At 33.0% G+C, this 19,957-nt stretch overlaps 1 protein-coding gene across 2 annotated transcripts in view; it reads right to left on the minus strand.

Annotated features, from left to right (window-relative positions):
• Positions 1 to 19,957, minus strand: part of LOC146533242 (uncharacterized) — a 70,741-nt gene that overhangs the window by 27,501 nt on the left and 23,283 nt on the right. For both annotated transcript variants that reach the window (XR_014878646.1, XM_085196291.1), the window contains exons 7-37: positions 18,665 to 18,844; positions 18,138 to 18,304; positions 17,723 to 17,992; positions 16,500 to 16,752; positions 15,818 to 16,000; positions 15,334 to 15,566; positions 14,729 to 14,942; positions 14,247 to 14,423; positions 13,630 to 13,862; positions 13,012 to 13,157; positions 12,514 to 12,644; positions 12,130 to 12,321; positions 11,345 to 11,550; positions 10,873 to 11,087; positions 10,626 to 10,756; positions 10,025 to 10,213; positions 8,633 to 9,351; positions 8,190 to 8,439; positions 7,707 to 7,889; positions 7,153 to 7,412; positions 6,500 to 6,668; positions 6,125 to 6,291; positions 5,472 to 5,724; positions 4,943 to 5,080; positions 4,660 to 4,871; positions 4,270 to 4,403; positions 3,510 to 3,640; positions 3,210 to 3,431; positions 2,832 to 3,036; positions 2,263 to 2,403; positions 223 to 362 (exon numbers count right to left, since the gene is read on the minus strand). Coding sequence is in view for 1 of the 2 variants with exons in the window: in XM_085196291.1 (XP_085052417.1) it covers positions 223 to 362; positions 2,263 to 2,403; positions 2,832 to 3,036; positions 3,210 to 3,431; positions 3,510 to 3,640; positions 4,270 to 4,403; positions 4,660 to 4,871; positions 4,943 to 5,080; positions 5,472 to 5,724; positions 6,125 to 6,291; positions 6,500 to 6,668; positions 7,153 to 7,412; positions 7,707 to 7,889; positions 8,190 to 8,439; positions 8,633 to 9,351; positions 10,025 to 10,213; positions 10,626 to 10,756; positions 10,873 to 11,087; positions 11,345 to 11,550; positions 12,130 to 12,321; positions 12,514 to 12,644; positions 13,012 to 13,157; positions 13,630 to 13,862; positions 14,247 to 14,423; positions 14,729 to 14,942; positions 15,334 to 15,566; positions 15,818 to 16,000; positions 16,500 to 16,752; positions 17,723 to 17,992; positions 18,138 to 18,304; positions 18,665 to 18,844 (6,444 nt within the window). In the remaining variant the exon portion in view is untranslated. The remainder of the gene's footprint in view (positions 1 to 222; positions 363 to 2,262; positions 2,404 to 2,831; positions 3,037 to 3,209; positions 3,432 to 3,509; positions 3,641 to 4,269; positions 4,404 to 4,659; positions 4,872 to 4,942; positions 5,081 to 5,471; positions 5,725 to 6,124; positions 6,292 to 6,499; positions 6,669 to 7,152; positions 7,413 to 7,706; positions 7,890 to 8,189; positions 8,440 to 8,632; positions 9,352 to 10,024; positions 10,214 to 10,625; positions 10,757 to 10,872; positions 11,088 to 11,344; positions 11,551 to 12,129; positions 12,322 to 12,513; positions 12,645 to 13,011; positions 13,158 to 13,629; positions 13,863 to 14,246; positions 14,424 to 14,728; positions 14,943 to 15,333; positions 15,567 to 15,817; positions 16,001 to 16,499; positions 16,753 to 17,722; positions 17,993 to 18,137; positions 18,305 to 18,664; positions 18,845 to 19,957) is intronic.

A 19,957-nucleotide genomic window follows, 5' to 3' on the forward strand; every position in this document is an offset into this window, starting at 1 on the left:
GGTCCATAAAAAAATATTTGTATCGCCCCCAGAGAATTCTATCTAAATTCGAGATACATTGAGTGTCAGAGAACCCATACATTATGCACCAGGGAGGAATTCCCCTAGTGCAGATCGAAATCACAACCACGTGTTTGCAACTAGATGGTATTCCATTGCGACAAGGCCTCAACACCTTTGAGGTGTACGAGTAAAAGACGAAATAGATATTGCCAATCAAACCTGTCGTATAATATTTTCAACAGCAGGACTAGGAGGTGTGTACAGTATCTTCCCTAGGATCAGCGGCTTGATGAAGCTCCACACGATCTTACCACCGTCCATCGTTATGATGTCCTTGTAAAGAGTGCGGCAGAAATCGGCTGTAAAGTAATTGACAATTTAACGTTAATTAGTTTAATAAAATATTTTTTATAGTTTTATAGGTTACTAGCGGACGCGCGCAGCTTCGCTTGCGTATTTAAGGGTGAATTGTAATAACCCATGAAACATGTGTTCAATGAAATATTTTTAAGAGTCTAAATATAAAATTTTATAAAAATCAGTGGCGATTTAAGAATTTTCCCATACAAACTTTCAACCCCTTATTTGCACCCTAAGGGGGTGAATTCTAGAAAACCAAGAAACACATGTTTAATTATATACGTTTAAGAGTCTGAATTTCAAATTTTATAAAAATTGATGACGATTTAAAAAAAACCTATATAAACTTTCAATTGCTTATTTGCACCCTTAGGGGGAGAATTCTAGAAAACGATGAAACACGTGTTCAATTAAATACTTTTAAAAATCTAAATTTCAAATTTTATATAAATCGGTCCCGATTTAATTTTTTTTCCATACAAACTTTCAACCCCCATTTCACCCCTTTAGGGTTAAAATTTTTCAAAATCCCTTCTTAGTGGATGTCCAGATTACGAAAGTAAACATCTGTCCAAATTTCACGTTTCTACGCACAGCGGTTACGGCTGTGCGTGCGTCTTACCTCAGTCAGTGAGGACAAGTCCTTTTATATATATAGATTACTAGTGGGCCCGGACGCGGCTACGCCCGCGAAAATATAAGCCTAAATCATTAAAATAAGTTAAAAAATAATAATAAGTGGAGATTTATTATTAGAAAAAATATCTGAGTAACCGAAATGAACAAACCAAAGAAGTAAAAGTAACTAAAGGAAATTCTTAATATTAGAAAAAAAAACCTAAAGTTTGCTGTGCGCGCGTACTAAACATTTTTCTATATTAAATAATTATTAATTTTTGCGAACAGTATTAAATAAAATCTCAAATGATTAAAATTACGATATTTTAAGTGTATAACATCGGTATAGATAACCGAACTGAGATAAATTAATTATAAGCAGCAAATAATTACATAAAAAATAATAGTAATTCGAAAATCTATAAAAATTTACAAAATCATCAAAGTCATCCGCCCGTTCGCGTCGGTCATACTCATATTATGCCGCCCGAAGGCTAGGTCATTTGGAATCAGTCACATCTTAATTATTTATTAGAATGTTATACAGTAAATTATAATTTCCATCTAGATGAAATGCTAAAAGTGACTACTATATTTATTTTCATAAGGACGAATATCAAATTATAGAAATCTAATTTTTGTTAATGATTTGTATAAAGAGATTTGTATAAATCTATATCGGCGCGCACCATGTATGCATTAAGCAAACTCACTGTGGGTGACGTTTTCTTAAATCAGCAAACTTTGCAAGCTGTTGCTTAGCAACGCGTAGCGACGATTGTTATTAACATGGCGGAATAAATTCCTTGTCAAATTAATTATTTTAATATATTGGTATATAACGAAAATATTACAAATATGAGAAAAAAAAAGTATCCTATGTTTATCCCGGGACCCTCAAGTATCTCTATATGAGTATTTTATCACAATTAAATTAGCGGTTTGGCCCTGATTGCAGAAAAGACAGACAGACAGACAGACAGACAGACAGACAGACAGACAGACAGACAGACAGACAGACAGACAGACAGAGTTACTTTCGAATTTATAATATAGGTATGGATGCATTTAAAACAGTTTTTTTACATTCACCTTGCATCTCGCATTTAACAGCATATAGTACACTCACATAGCACAGGGAACATTGAAACTAATGTTAAGACAAAGCGCAGCGCTAAGATCCGTTACTGAACATGCAAAGTGATGCGTGATGAACTGACTGTCTTAACGCTAGGTTCCCTCTGAATAAAGCTAAATTTTATTACATAATGAAACTCTTACTAGGCAATGACTCTAGTTGTTTCTTGTCAGGCGCGTCAGACAAATCCTTAGTGCGCGCCACCGCCTTGTAGAACCGGCTTATGTCTGTATGGAAGGGTTTGCCGCACACCGCTAGACCTACTTCTTCTAGGATTTCTGGTGCTATAACATAAAATTTTAATATTAGAGATTATCAATTCATTTAACTTTTCCAGTTTTTTGCTGGAAAAGCGTTGTTGTTTCAATTTTTTCGACCACATTGATGAAAATTGAAAAATGGGTTTCAATATTTTTCAAAAGAAATTTAATTAAACCCTGACACCGCGTACGGTGATACTTGTGCTACGGCATCTGTCCGCTTGCAGGTGAAGAAATAGTATTGATTGCTGTTTGATTGATATAAAAAAATCTATAAATTCCCAGCGCACTTAAGAATATTCTTATATATATAAATATAAATAAGTATAAGTATTAGCATTAAGATATACAATATCTTAATTTTTCATGTAAGAAAAACAAGTGAAACATGTTTTAAAAGAAATGTGATAATTAAAAATCTCATTTAAAAGGCAATACTAAAAAATACTTACAAGCTAACATATGCCCAAAAGACTTGCTCTTTTTGATTCTCTTCAACAGAGGCTCATCTGCCAGCGCGGCAGTCACGGGTTCGAGTCTCATTCGCACCTCAGGCACTATGGCTGCTATGTCAATAAGTTCCGCCATAACAGTATCACCTTCAGCTTGTGTTATATTGGATGCCATGAATAGCTTGTTTAATAAGAATAATTTTAGCTGTAAATTAAATATATAATTTAAATGTAAAAATATACCCGCGTACTCATATGCTTATAAAGCCTAGGTCAAATAGATACACCAACCACTATGTGAAATACAACTGTATTTTTTTAAAATAAAGAAGTAGTAACATTTAAAATACAAAATATAAAATAAACTTAAATACTCACTTTATCAATAACAAAATGAAAATCGACATTCTCTAATAAAGCTGTCACCACTCCCTTAGCCTGATAATCGCTGATGCTGCAGAACTGTTCCACCACAGCTGCATAGACGTCCTCGGGAGACACTCCTGGAGGACCAGCTCCTTCCAAGAGGATCTTGGAAGTATTGTCTATTTGACATGCAAAGTCGCTTATGTTATAGATGCCTTGTTTTTGAGTGAATAGCTGTAGAGGAAACAAGACAATTACAAACGGTATCTAAGGTAATGTATAATTTCTTTGAACTATAATTTAAATGCATACTGGTTTAATAGCAATGTATCCAGTGTGTATGCGGGGCGCGGCGAGCGACCAGAAATTAGTGTTGTTTATGCCCAAGTCACTGAGAGATGACTCTATTCGCTCTGGATTTGTGAATATTTGGGACACGTTTACTGAAAAAAAAAAAGAAATCACATAAATTCACTATACTAAAATAAGGATAAAGATAATGCTTATATATTTTATAAATAACCACTTAGTTTCCCAAATGACAATTGAAAATGGTAGCCAATAGAAAATGCTTTTTGGGCAATTTAGCAATTGGGCAAGGGTGGGCCTCCTTTGTGCATATTTTTTATTTAAATTGTATATAATAAAGAATAAATAAAAAAAACTGCTTCACGCTCTTTTGTCGTATAGAATTGTAGAGGAAATATATTGGCAAGACTCCTCAACTACTTATTCCCTCACTCAACGCACGAGTGGGAAACAAACTCAAAGCTGTTGCGTTTACAATAAGACGCTGCGTCGCTGCGCCACGATGACCTCATATATTCCTATATATCTTATTTGATAAATTTCCCCACTGAGAATACACAAATTACTGATAATTTATAATACAGAAATAAAAAAAAGATTTTTTGGGTAGGGTATGCAGCGGCAACCTAAAAACCCAGTGTCTTAAAACTCTACATTCTTTTTCAGCTTCTCGCTGTATCCTCTTCTCTTTCTGCATTAAGATGATAAAAATAAAATAAAAAATATTTTTATAACTATTGTTATCTAGTAAATACATATTTACATCTAATATCTTCTTCAATAAGATAGTTTTTGAACTGTCGAATTATATTCAAGCCGTCCGTTACCGCTGTCACGTCGCGCTCTAAGGGAGTATCGCGAACTACTGGTGCTAATTCTTTCAGTAGGCCTAGAATGCTGAAATTAGGGAATTTAAAAAATATAGAGGTATTATGTAATTTTTACATTTTTCAACGATGTATGCATATAAATTCTGTTTTACATTAGGATATTTAATATTCGTTTATCTGTATATTGGCTGGAAGAGTATTCCTTTAGAAATAAACCTATGTTAACTAACTAACTTTTTAATTACGTGTTTTAATTGCAATAAGGAATATATACTTGTGTCCGTGAGTGTGTGTGTATGTGCGTGAGTGTGCGTGTATGCTACCTATAAACAACATCGTCCAACACATCGTCCATTAGGACCTGAAAGGCCACATCGAGCACGGCGGCGAGGCGTCCCTCCCCCGCGCGCCTCACCTCCATGTTACTGAGCACTCCGAGCGCCCGCGCCATGTGCTCTACAGTAGACTCTAGGTTTTCTAGTATGTTCGATATGAAGGTGAACTGCCAGAATTGTTTATTTTGGAGCTTTGTTAGCTAAAAATTGAATTATAGAATTAATTTGTGATTAAGATTATTTACTGACTTAATTCAATAAGCAAACTTACATTAGTCGTCACTAGAGTCATATTGGTATGCTTCGATATGATCCGCATAATGTCTTTGCAATTATATTCTTCGCAAATATTTTTCCATGTGTAGTTTTCTATAGAAATATAATCATCATTTGTTTGTGGATCTTTCAACTAAAAAATAAAAATAGAAGTTTCTAATCCTATAAAAAATCAATAACATAATATGACAATTCTTAAGTTAAAATATATAATCTATATATATATATATAAAAGGATTTATCCTCACTGACTGAGGTAAGACGCACGCACAGCCGTAACCGCTGTGCGTAGAAACTTCAAATTTGGACAGAAGCTAACATTCGTAATCTGGACATCCACTAAGAAGGGATTTTGAAAAATTTTAACCTTTAACCTTTCGCCACTGATAATATGGTATATTATAATAATAAAATATAACTTTAATAATATGTATATACGTATATACATAGTTTTATATTTTTATATATTGGGCTTAATTCTAGAATTACTTAAGATATTAAAAAAAAAAACAATTTTAACTTACCAAAACTAAATCAACATTCGCTTTTTCAATATTATTAATCAATTCTTCATTATAGATTAACTTGCTTAGCTCCTTTTTCATTTCTCCAGCATTCACCAAGTATTTCGACAGGGAATCTTGACCATGTAGAGTGTGGGCTACATTCGTTCGTAACTGCTTTAGATAAGGGAGGTCAGTGAATCCTGATATTTCTTGGAGATAGGGTAGTTCTGTTCTTATAAGTTTCGCTGTACGAGCTAGCACTTTGGCGAATCTGTATGTGTGGATTAAATGTGCATTATTTTATATATATAAATACATAAGTACTATATAAATTTGATTTTCAATTTTTTAAAAACATACTTCTAAAATTTTTTTGGATTTGTAATCTGTAATCTTGGATACTATTCCAGATTGATTAAAGCGGATCTCATGTTATTATCTGAAATTTAAGGTAGTGAGTCTCCCTAAGTATTTAGTTAGCGTGTATGCTTTTTTTTTATATTCTTGTTTCTTACATTACAGACTCATGGTTCGATTCTAACCTGTATGCTAATAGCTAATTCCTAATAAGATTCGTAAATAGCTGTATAGTAAGGTAAAGATAGTCAAATTCAGGGTTATTCATCCCCCTCTTTCTTTAACAAATAAATGAAAATTCATAAATGACTTACAAAGCAGCATGTCCAAAAGCATTCCTAGTAACATTAGATGTCAAACACCCAAATAGCTTAGTAGAAGGTGCGCCCACATCCTCCAGGAGGTGCAACTTCATTTGCTCGAGTAGTTCATTGAGTGATTTGTTTAGCTCGTACTTAGTGTAGTTGCGGGTTGATATTAGCTGGAAGAGTGGTTCCTAATAAAAATAGTTCATTCCTAGTAATAGTTTAAGTCCCACTCGAGGGAGATTCACTACTTAATTTATTTTCATTCCAGCAATGTACTGGGTTGAGTTTCATTATCCAGCGCTTTAAATTTTAGTAAATACAGAAAATTATGAAGAGTGTCCTAACTCGGATAACACACAGACTAATAAGAAAAAAACTTACCTCAGCAATAGCCATATCCCAATGAAAATCATTATTAAGTGCAGCGTGCACACTGCGCGCGTCCTGCGCGTGCAGGGTGCAGAGCAGTGTATCGTACTCCTGCTTCTTATATACTTGCAGGTTGATTTGCTTTATCCAGCTGGTGAATTGAGAGCAGAGAGTGCACTCACTGTGAAATTTTTAATTATTAATTTATATTCATATATGAATACTATAGCAGGGTATGCAGAGAACCTAGTGATAAGTATTTATATTTTTTGTATAGTTGTCTTACCGGAGTGGAAATATGAAAATTATTGTTATATTGTATTACACTCCGTTCCCCATTTGTTGAATTTTCGGGGCATAGCATGTGGAGTTGCGAACCTGAATGCCTCGTTTTTGCCTCAATAATTCATTCCCTCGAGCGAGAACCGAACCCACAACTTTCACGTTGTAGTCACAACTATTCAACCTTTTACTAACTATTCAATTTCACATTTTTTGGCCATTTACAGAATAAATTAATCGATAAATTTAAATTTATTTCGATTTTTTCATTTGACAGAGCATCATCCGATCCACCACTAAAACCCTTGTTAAAACAAGGGTTTTGGTGGTTGGGCAATTACGCGTTTCTTTTAAAAACGAACAAATAAACAAATAATACTCACGAATTATTAATTAACAACGTGCCAGCATCAACGAAGTTACTGATAACGCCAAATGATATCTTGATAAGAGATTCTTTAGATAATAACTGTAAAACAGTATTTCTTAACATTTTCAGCTTTTCTTTTGTCATCCACGATGGTTTTGTGGGGTAATGTAGACCCTTACTTATTTTCTTGAGATTAAATTCGGTACGAGAAATATCGGAGTAAAGGTTCTCGTAATTAACATCGGGAGTGATTTTCAAATTGTCATCGTAGCCCTGTTCATTAAAAAATATGTTTAAATTTATGTGAGTTTTTCCTTAATGTCATACTTTTATTTAAAATAAATGCTTGGTATCATTAATTTATAGAGCTAGAAATTGTACTATATAATTTGTTTAAGAAGCCAAAATTTGCGTACAAGGGTGTTAGGTGTAATACTTCCTTGGCTTAGTTATTCAAAGGACTATAGCTTATGTTCTGAATCTCAAAGGCAGGAGGTATAGGTACAACAAATTGCCATAGCACAAAATTATTTTAAAAGACTATGACATTCAAATGAAAAGGCTCACCTGTGATGCAAACATCATTGGCGGTATTTCCTTATACAATTCACTATTTTCCGTATCGCATATCTGTCGGTGGAGAGCGGAGAGTGCGCCACTGCCATCTGGTATGTACTCCGAGAGGGTTATATTGTGTTGGCAGAAAGCTGACGTGTTATTCATGTTTATGTCCCGGAGGAGACGAACCAACTGGAAAACGAATATTGGAAAAGATGTATTAGTGTCTTTTAAAAATATGGTTAATGATTTAAATAAGCCACGATAAAATATTTATATTGAAATTCGATTAACACAACATGTAGCTATCTAAAAGGCTGCTTGCTTCTAAGCAGCCTTATACATAGAATAATATAACCAACTTTTAAGCAAACAATTTAAATAAGTCAATGACACAAAAGTAAACAACTGTATTATATAAAAAGACAAAAGAACAAGTTTCACGATGTTGTGCATACATACTATATTAATATAGTAAGTATATCAACTTACATGTATTTTATCCAAATGGTGAAGAACATCTTCAGCTATATCAAATCCCGCTTCCAATACATTAAAGAAGTTAGTCGCTTTCGGTCCATTATACAGCTTCCTGAGTTCCTCCCACCAGTTGTCTCCCGACAGAAAACTCAGGATAATATCATAGTGTTTTAAATTATTTTGTAGGTATTTTAAATAAATTGGTACTCCTAAGTCAAAGGAATATTTAATTGATTGTCTTAAACTGTTTAGTAATTCTGTTCTGAAAATATTATTGAATAGAAATTAAATAAATAAAAGGGTTATCTTGTTCCGGGTTCGATTCCCACTTAGGAGAAAGAAATGTTTTCTATACTATATATATTTTATATACTACTTCGCTCGGATCTCTAATTCGAGGAAAAAGTGAATTTGAGTATATAATAAATTAAAAATAAGATAAGATGTATAATTACCTTTCACTAAAAAAATTAAAAATATCAGTAATATTATCACTTTCATTTTTGTATGTATTCACCAAATTTACTAAACTGTTTTTAGTTTCATCGTAATCATCATCTATCACATGTTGTATCTCATTATAAATTTTATTATACTGTTTCGCACAAATTTGAATTTTTACTCTTTCCGTTTCAACTAAAATATTTTTGGAATTATCTTTAGTCTTCGATAGTTCACACACGTCTTTCATGATATCTACCATTTTAAATTCTTTATTATTATTTAATAAAATGTTTGTTATTAAATCGAAATGAAATGCTAACGCTTCTGCGGGTCTCCTTTTAAATATTTTTTGAATAATAGCTAATTCTTCTTCTAAATTTTTTAAATTTTCTCCTTCATCAGTAGTTATCGCGAAATTATTTAGTTTTGTGACCATTTTGGTAATAGTTGCTACAACTCTTGTAAGATATATGGAAGATGCAATATGTTTTTTATTTCCTTCATTGAATAATTGATAAGATTTATCAGTTCCATTAATTTCGTACGAAAGGAGAGTGTCTATTGATTTTTCTAATTTGTCTTGCAAAGATTTTAGATCATAATTTTGAGGTTTTGTTTCGTTCTTTTTGGATATATTCTTTAATAATGAGGTTAGTTCTTTTGTTTTACTGTAAGTGTTGCTATAGGTGCTTGATAAGTTGCCTACTTCTAAAGTATAGAAAAGATATTGCTGAAAATAAAACATAGTAATTTCATATTGTTTCCATTATTACTTAAAATATTTATAATAGAGGCCAGTCGTGGTGCAGGGGTACAAGTGTGTGACTCTAAACGCGACAGGTTGTAGGATCGAATCGAATGCCTCTAGCGGCAGAAAGTGAGGAACGAAAGTGTCCTAATGGGAACGGAATATTTTAACACTATAGGTTCGTTCTGCCTACTCTGCTAAATGGGAGTATTACGCAGTATACGTGAAGCTAAAGAAAAACTTATAATTACCTATAATTAATTAAAAATATTGAAATTCTGTCATTCCTTAAAACACGTTTTGTTAGCTATGGCTTGGGATTTTACACCTAATCTAAGATAAATTATGCAACACGTTCCAAATGCTATAATAAATATAGATATTCTTCTATGCTTGTTAGAAATATATTTTTTTATTTTTCAACAGAAGGATGATTTTTACTTGGCCGGTTTCCAAGACACGCCGGCTTCAATTTCTGATACGGTCATATTTTTATGCCTTTTTAAATATTTTTCTTTCCTTAGTTCTTCAAGACCCACATTAAAAAAATATAGGATGCTTTAAAGATAACATAAAGGTATAGATCACTATCATCTTCATTAAAATCAAAATAAGAATATTGATAGAATTTAGTATTTTTAAGTAATATACATACTGGTTTAGTAAAAACATCAATTAAGATATTATCCCCTCTAGGCATTGATATCCAGTGTAATAAAGAAGGACATATGAACGGCTGTACAAGTTTCAATGCGGCCGCATTGATTGGACTGTCGGGTCCGGGATTCAAAGCCAGCAGCACTTCATCACAGTCCCAGAAATGAGCGAGTGATGCCCGCCGTATCTGTAGAAAATGTTGTAATATAAATAATAAGCGATCTTTTTCCGTGAAACATGAGTTCAATGAAATATTTTTAAGCTAGCATGGAATACAACAGTGTATGCAGAAAGCGTATTTTTAAAATTCTCTGCAGCTTTCGACTCGTCTGTACGAGACTCTTAAGTCTAAATTTCAAATTTTATAAAAATCGGTGGCGATTTAAAGATTTTTTCATACAAACTATCAACCCCTATTTCACCCCTTCAGGGTTAAAAATTTTCAAAATCTTTTCTTAATGGGTGTCCACGTTATAAAAATAAATATCTATCAAAATTTCACGTTTCTATTATCAGCGGTTACGGCTGTGCGTGCATCTTACCTCGGTCAGTGAGAGTATGTTCTTTTATAAATATATATATATATATATATAGATTACCTGATTGAGGAACCCAAGGTCAAAGTACGAATGAATAAGTACACCGATGAAGTCCGGTAGCTTATCGTAGAGCATGTACAGTCCTGTGTTTCTAGTGAATCCCAATAATTGTAGAAAAGTTGCATTTTGCTCTAAAACAAGAACAAAAACGGTAGTTTACTTTTTGACGACTTATGACTTTAAGAGAATAAAAATGAAATAAGTCACTTAATCCTTACAATACTGAACAAAAACATTAACATCATACCATTACTCTCTCTAACATAAGTAACCAGATCTTGTGTCACGTTTCCTCCCACCATTGCTATATACTCTAGCGTGTACTTCCAAGCTGCTCTTCCGACTCTTCGACAATCTTCCGAACAGTTCAGGTAAGTCTTCCAGATGGTGTTGAGAGAAACGGAGTCCAGGTCGGTTGTGTTTATTGAGTTTAGTACTGTGTCAAGTTTGGTAAAGAAATTTCTGGAAGGTTTTAATTTGTTATAGTTTTTAATTAAGTTATAGTAAAAATAAAAGAAATGAGCAAATAATAAGGAAACTGTTCATATACCTTTAAGGACCTGCGAAGATGATATTAGATATATTATAGATTTTAGTGAAAACTACAATTATTTAAAATTTTAAAAACGAACTATATTGTTCAAAATATATTAAAAGACAATATTCTTTTTTTTCTATATATATATATATATAATTTTATATAAATATTTATAATATACCTTAGAGTATTATCACCAGTTGTACTATGAAATACGTCCATAACATGTTTCACCGCAGATATAAAAGAAGCTTCTTCGTCCTCGTCGAAAGCTATTTGTAATATTTCGTTAATTTCATCCAAATCTCGTACAGACGAGTCGAAAGCTGCAGAGAATTTTAAAAATACGCTTTCTGCATACACTGTTGTATTCCATGCTAGCTTTTTCTAGAAAAATGTTTTAAAATTTGTGTGACATAATTTTTTTTAATCTATTTTTTTACTTACACGCCATATCCCGTTTATATCAAGATTGCGGAGGGAATTATGATTGTGGACCTTGTGTTAAAACACTATGAGCGCTAAGCACCGATGCGTGTTAAGAGCCGGAACCCAATGCCCGTCTGGTCTAGTTACCAGAGCGAAATGAAAATGATTTATTCATCAGAGTGGGAATCACAGATCCGTCGCATTGACAGTCACATACCACATAGACTCTTTATTTGACACAATTGACAAAGAACGCTTTACAATAAAACATTATTAGTTGCCTTATCACTAATAGTGTTTTCTTCCAGGCAACCTAATCAAAAGGATCGATTGAAAAGAGCAGGCATGGTGTGGTGCAAAAAAAAATTGTTGTAATCAGTAAGTATCCTATTCGAAGGAATATTTATATTGTGAATTATATTTTTGATGGGGTTCAGTAAAGCTAGGTGCCACTGAAAACACAATGTCTAAATATGTTACTGTTCTGTTTTCCACCCTTAGTGGGTTCCTACCTACCAAAACCGAATTAATACTTACAAAAATATCTGCATGTTTATCAGCCAAATACATCTCCCATTCTTTCTTAATACTTATATCGAAACACAGTAGTGTTTCAAGCGATAATAGGGAAGTGCGCGCCTCGCTGCTCAGTGGTAGGGAGTGCGTTAAACTCACAGTGCTACAAGGCCAAGGTTCAGGGCCATTTAGGAGGGCGACTATTGGAGTTACCTGGAAATTATTAGATATGAAATTTTTGTAGATCTATATATAATATGAAGTTTTACTGTTATTACAATTTACACTATAAAGATTTACTTTCGTTATATATATATATGTTGGAGGACCGGGACTATTAGGTTGCTTGAACCTGAGATTTATAAAAAACAACGAGCTACAAAACATGTTCGTTTAAATTCTTACATCAGTATCATTCTTCTCAACTATATCAGCCAAGTCGGTAATTAAATGTGGCAAATTAGGTAGTATGTTCTGTAAAGCGAGGGCAGTCTTAGGAGGTACACTTGTAGAGGTAGTATCGTTTCTTGCTATATCTAGAACAAAAGGATATAAAAATATATTGTAGGTTAATTATGTCGCTACGGTGTATTCGAAATGTTTTTGACAGTTGTTATAATTTCTCACTTTTCTATTTTTTCGGGTAATGGAACTTAAAGTGATTTATGTAGTTACACTCTCTGACATAAGTAACCAGATCTTGAGTAACATTTCCTCCCACCATTTCTTTATACACTAGAATGCACATCCAAGCTGCTTTATCAACTTCTTTTTTAGTTTCGTTCTAAAATCTTGTGACCAGTTTAGCTTAGGACCTTGGTCCTAACTAACTAAATTATCCACTAAGTATCACTCTATTTCTGTCTTTCTACATGTAATTAAATAAAAGTTCAAACTCCATACCTGCAATAAGCCGTATAATGTCATCAGCTACAACCATTGGCCCAGTAGCTACAAATAAACTGTATTTTAATCGTAGCCATGATTCTTCGTTTAGATCGAAAACGCCTCGGTCGAGGAGATCTAGGAAACGGAGACCTAGTTTTATACTGAAAAATGTTTCCAGTTATTATTCTTGTAGATACAAAGGTGTTTAAAAAGATAGGTAAAAAGTTAAAAATTCTATTTATAGTTGTCTCATATTCTAATTTATGTTTTTAACGTGTACTAGTAACTATTTCATAGGGGGTATATAATAAGAATACAGTGATGTATCATTGCGTTCTCTACCTTTGCCTGTTATTATACCAACCATAGGTAACCCAACGCCACATCTTGCCTAACGAGTTCTATAAAACAACTATCCACTATCACATCGATACAGAATAATTATTAATATTCAAATTAAATTATTTCTATATACTCGACTGACTGACAGAAAACGCACAGCCGAAACTACGCGGCGTAGAAAATTGATATTAGGCAGGTTCCAGATTTTTCCCATTTTACGCTTTGAAATCCATGTAAACGAGGTTACTTGTAAAGATAATTAATATAAAACTTGTAGTTGATAAAACTAACCTGATATGCATCAGTCTATTCCAATTCTTAGCATTGAACCAATATCCCTTCGCCTCTTTCATCATCAGTGCCACTTTTTTCTGCATTTCTTCGTCCATCCCAAAGGTTTTATATTCAAATACATAAGTATAATCATTATTTAACTTTTCATATAATGTATTTAGACCTGTTATCATTTTGGTCCAATTTATTCCATCTAGAACACTGTGTGTTGTGTTTTTTATTTTTCTTATCTATAAATATCAAATACGTTAGGTACGCTGTGTCGAGTACATATCAAAGTAGGCAGAGAGAACCTAGAAAACACTCTTGTCTAAACATTTCATTCCTATTAAGATATTTTAGTACACCACTTTCCACCGAATTTTGGTGGCATTGCGTGTTGAATGGCTCTGGCACACCAGAGCAAAAAATACACTTGTAGCGTAGCTTTTCCTTATCCTATACGCTCCATAAAATAAAAATATTAATTATAAATTTCTAGGTCCTGTACATAAAGTGGCTTGTAATCAATACGCTGTATTTTTAAATGGGTAAGTAATATATTTATTACAAAATGTTGTCTCTCTCCTGCGCAATGTTTTACACATTCGCGAGTCTTATCTAAAAATACTTACAGCTTTTCCAATAATTGAATCTCTTTCAAGTCCGTCGTCGATTGCCTTTGTAATATTGCAAAGTGTTTCCACAAGGTTTTCTTTATCATTGTTTTCGGGAAAATTGAGATAATTGGACGCTTCTTCAGCGCCATTACATAACATATCTTGACATGGAGTTGCTAAGGCTTTGTAACTCTAAAAATAGTATAAATTTTGATCAACAGAAATAAATATTATTCATATTACATTTTATTGCACAGAAGTTTCATAAAAACAGTTAAAAATAATAAAAGAAAACAAAGTTGATATACACGATAATTTATCAGAGTAACACTAAAGAGAATTATCGAAATTAGATGTGTTTAGAGTTCATAATTATACCAAAAGTATTTAATGTAAATATTGATATTTTTAAATCTTTTATATTCAAAATGCTCGTAGCTAAAAAATATCTAAGCTCTACAGATGAATTTACCTTTTTATTTTATATTTAATCTTACCTTCTGTTCATTAATTGCTGTTTTAAAAATAGTCATAACCACTGATGGATATAATTCCTTGGCTTTCTCTTGTAAATCTTTAGGCGCTGTTTCAAGTTGCTGGTTAATAGCGTCTATTATTATTTGTATGTTTTTTAAAGTTGGTGAAATTTTATACTCTAAGAGAGGATTCTGTCCGACTACTTCTTTTGCTAAAGCCCCATGGATTGTTATACTGGAAAGGAGGATAACCTCATTTTATTAATTTTCAATATAACAAAACGAAAGATAAAATGACTTTATTTGTTTGTTACACTTATTTAACCTATCGTCACGATATTTCGTATACATGAAATTAAAGTGTAGTCAAGGATATAGTATATTTTTTAAAACAATATGAAAATTAAATAAAACATGCTGTTGTTGGCATTTGTGACTTTAAATATAATTCAATTGGCATTGACCATGTTTTGACAGTCATTTCAGAACATCACCGCGAGCCAACATGGTGTATATTTAGGTCAATTTTGCGTTTTACAGACGCTATATAACTATACCATTTACTGTGTAAGAAAAAATATTTTATATATTAATGTTATAATCTTATGTTATAAAAAATAACTTACAGCATATGTTTACCCAAGTAAGACTTCTTTCTAAATAATTCCAATAGTTTAATATTTTGAGGTGTTTTAAGGACGTACGTCCAATTGAGAATTGGTCTATCCTCTAATTCCAATCTTTTCATATTTTCAGTAAAATTCTTCAATATTTGGAAGTCTTTGTCAATACTATACAACTGACCGCTTATATCTTTCCCTAGTGTTTTTAGAATAAATAGAGACGCCATTGTGTTTATCTGTAAAAGATATGATATTTTGACTGTAATTATAAATGGATATGGTCGTTGTGGCGCAGAGGCACAAGAATGCGACTGTAAACGCGAAGACTGATAACGAAAAAGCTCGGCGTTGGTTTCTGCCACTCATCCTGGAATGCCTCAAGAATTCAGAGGAAAGCGGGGAACGGAGTGTCTTAACATTAGATTCCACTGTGTCGTGATGGTCTCTACATCTATTATAATTTATATTTATCCAAATCCACACTTACACTATTCTTTACATCGAAAATCCCAAAAGACGTAATAAAATCATTCATATAGTTCTTCCACGCGTCGGTGCATAATTGGGCCTTCAGTACTATCGCCTCATCTCTTGATACCATGAAGATATTCTTTAAACGATTTGTATCACAAAATATGTCACTAGGATTGTTTATTTTAGACGTTAAAATCTGCAATGTTAAATATTAATATTAGTTGTTTTATTATTTTCATAAAGACAGTAATTTCTTTTTCACCCGCATGGTAATGAAAAGCGGGGAAACGAAAACATTTTTTTCCCCAAAGTAGGAATCGAACCCACAACTGTGGCGTTTTAAGTCAAACGATGACTCACTGCATCAAGATGGAATAAACAGGTAATTCGATTGGAAATAATATATAATTTGCATTGTCGTTTACAACCTACAAACATTTTAGATTTGGATCAACGACTCGTACGACATTTTCCTTATTACTTCTAAGTTGGAAAATTTACATAAAATCTTATACTGTTCTCTGAGTTGGAATATGCATCATTTAATCCATGGCCAGACATACATTTACGAAAATCAGAACACGTACTTGGCAGCCTTAACATATCATCATACTCAAAAAATATCCAATTCCATACATGCAAGTCAAACTGATAAGTTATTTTTTTAAAGTTGGTTAAAAAATATAATAACTAACCTGTGTTCTTTCGGCATCAGTTAAAGCTTGCAAGCCCTTTTCAATAATTTCTGGCTTCAATTTTAAAAAAACTTTAACTCCTTCAGGATTCCTCAAGGACACATTGAAGGCCAATTGTTCTAAATGCATGTTAATATCAACCACGCTGTCTGCAGTTTCTATTAGTTTACTTAATAGTGTAGAATAGAATATTATATCATTCTTGTGTTCTTTTGGCAACCATTTAAATATGAAACTTGTTATACGAGACAAGCTGAAAGTGATAAACATTTTAATTATCTAAATAAAAAACTCATGCATGAAGAGTTTTGTGAAGATTTTTCTTTATTTTAGCGTATTTTTCTAAGCAACTTCATTTTACCGCACAGCGGGTATACAGACTGAGCCGAGTGTTAAGACACTCCGTTACCCATAAATGTCGGCTGGTGATAATTTATTTCAATATTGAGAATAAATTCATAATTAGTTAATTAATTATAAAAGGTGTTTTAAGGAGTAAAATTAGAAATAACATTTAAGAGTTAATAAAATGCTGTAATTATTGAATTGATGGTTCTGTATTTGTCAGCTTCCGGCGGCGCCACTTTGCGCGCGTCACCGTTGTCAATGTCATTGTTAATTTATAAAAGGCCGTGAGGGTGTTTTACGCTCAGTCGAGGGTCTGCCACGGCTCGGAGCACTACTCGTGCTCCACCGCTGGTTAACCTCGACAATTTCAATTATGAATGTTAAGACCTATTTGTAATTATACTGGACTGGAGCAGTGAAAGGCGAGTGTTGATATATCGGAAAGGGATCCCTTAAGCCTACTCCTGGGGTCACAAGTCCCAGGCACTGCTCCAAGCCTTAAGTCATTTAAACAATAAGTTAATGTTGTTATTATTTTCCTTGTAATTTACTACGTTTCCAGTTATTATTTGGTTTATTTATTTGTTTTAGATTTACTTATTTATTTAATTTAGTATTTCGAGTAGAACCAAAGGCCAGGACATGGTCAGAGGTTCTACTCGTCTATTTTTGTTATCTTTTACCACCTTCTTCTCCGACATACACTACAGTGTCCAATTTTCAGAACTGCGTGTTGAATGGTAGAACTTAACACTGCGCTTCGTTTGCCAGAACGGAGAAAAGAAAATACCTTAAATATAATCATTCCCTTACAGGGGAACGTACCCACAACTTCTGTATTGATAGTGTAATGGGCCATAGAAAATTAACCTTACATATTAAAGACATCAACGGGTGCTTCACTTGTCCCTAATTCTGATATAGCTTCAGCAATATTACTAAAAACTAATGATATTTTCTTCAATCTTGCAGTAGTTTCTAAACCAGTATTCTTTTTTACATTGTTTTCTTCATCAAAGTGTTTTGATAATATTTTGTGCAAATACTGGAACCCTGTAACGGTAGTGTCTAGAAACTCTCTTAACGTTTTGAATGATTCGGTTTCACCAAACGTTGGTTGTAATAAATCCATTACCTTGGTTATCCTGGAAATAAAGAAAACACTTGGAATTGAATGACAATTAAAGAAAATGGTAGCAGAATACGTATGAATCATCCAGTTATATAATTAAATGTTAAATGTTCTAAAAATATTAATAATAAACTAGCAATATAAAATTATACACTTACATAGTTAAATTAACGTAACTAAACTCCGGCTCCCTGCCCTTCACAAATACAGTAAATTCCGGCGGTAAGAAGTTCTCAATCGACATCATTTTGGGCACAGCATCCAACATGGCGCCGATGTGGACGAGCCTTGTGTCTCCTGATAATTTGGAGTACATTTCACCTACCTGTGAATAACCAAACATATGCATAGTATGTTTATATAGGTTTATTATTAAGATATACAACTTAGTATATTTATATATACTGTACTCTGTACCTATCACTTGCCCTCTACCGTCGCTCAACACGCATTGCCTCCAGAATTCGGCGGATAGTGGGCAACGGAATTGCTTAATGGGAACGGAATGTCTTAACACTAGGTTCCCTCTGTTTAACCTGCTATGTTTGGAACCAAGCGTGAAAATTAAATTATAAAATATTGGAGTCGGACTACGTCAGACTGTGAATGGGATGTTCCGTTCCGTTCTTCACACTGCGTACTTAACAGCGTGAAGCGAAGAACAATTAATAAAGTCGAAACAAACCATGGTAACATATTTTCCTAAATCCACTTGCATTAGTAATTCTTTGACTAGATTTTGAATCATTTCGGTTTCGACTGCACACAGTTTGTTGACGAAAATGGTTAAATGCCCCTCATTGGTCATTTTTATAGTCTTCTTTATAGAGTCGATGCTACATTTGTCTAAGGTTCCTTGCATTATCTGAAAAATATAACATGAAAATATTTTTTTTTACTTTAAATAAAATAATAAATATTTTCATCACATTAAAAATTTCATTCTCGCGAGGCAAAACGGCTTTGAATTTCGCCATTGTGTTGAGACAAGCAATGCCAATGCCAATGCCTTCTCGAGAATTCAGCGGAAAGTGGAGAACGGAGGTGTCTTAATGGAATCGGACTGTCTTTACATTAGGTTCTCAAGTTCCCTCTGCCTACCCTACTATGGGATACAGCGTCAATCTGAAGAAATACAAGTATATATTGAAATTATAGACGTATTAAAAAAAACAAATCAAGGTTCAACTGGTCCCTTTAAACTTTCGTTTATACCCTGGGATCCGGCCGTTGAATCCTGCATATACCAGTTTTCTTAATTACATCTATATTAATGAATAATACATGATTAGTAGAACAGATTACACCTGGGTTGCCTGGAAGAATCCTGCCGCAATCACCTTTAATTACATTTTTTCGTAACTCGTTTTTGGAGAAAATTGCACCAATACGTTTTTTATATGAATCGCACATCATTTGAAAGATAATCCCATAAGGAATTGGAAAATTAAGGGTTGCCAGCTCTCAGTCTGCCGCAAGTCTAGGGTTGCCTGGTTTAAACATGTCACTAAATGTTAATATTTTGCACTCATGTGTTTTTTTAATGAATTATATATCAAATTAAAGCTTATTTTTTCTGAACACTATAAAACAGGGTTGCCTGGAAAATTCCTGCCGCAAACAGGGGTTGCCAGCGTTTGAAATATTTTATTCCGGTTCCGTTTGACTATGAGAATAGACGATGAAATGCGCGGCCTGCCTCATGTTTTAAAGTAAAATATTATATAATAGAAGGTCAATCTTAAAATCAATGTTTATTCTAATTGTTCACCTGTTAAATGATGATTTTAATCATATTAAGTACACGCAGAAAACTATTTAAAGATCATGGGGCAGAAGAAATCATCCTTATTTTTAAAGTAAAATAATGAATCTATAATATTGAGTCTTTGCAAAATCTATTTTCTAAATACTAATATTTATTTATTAATTTAAATTACCATTTTGAAACAATTAAATTATCTAGTTAAATAAATGT

Source organism: Heliconius melpomene, chromosome 13 (assembly GCF_056956725.1).
Source record: "Heliconius melpomene rosina isolate 202511_hmr_F chromosome 13, ASM5695672v1, whole genome shotgun sequence".
In the NCBI taxonomy this organism is placed as follows: Eukaryota; Metazoa; Arthropoda; class Insecta; order Lepidoptera; family Nymphalidae; genus Heliconius; species Heliconius melpomene.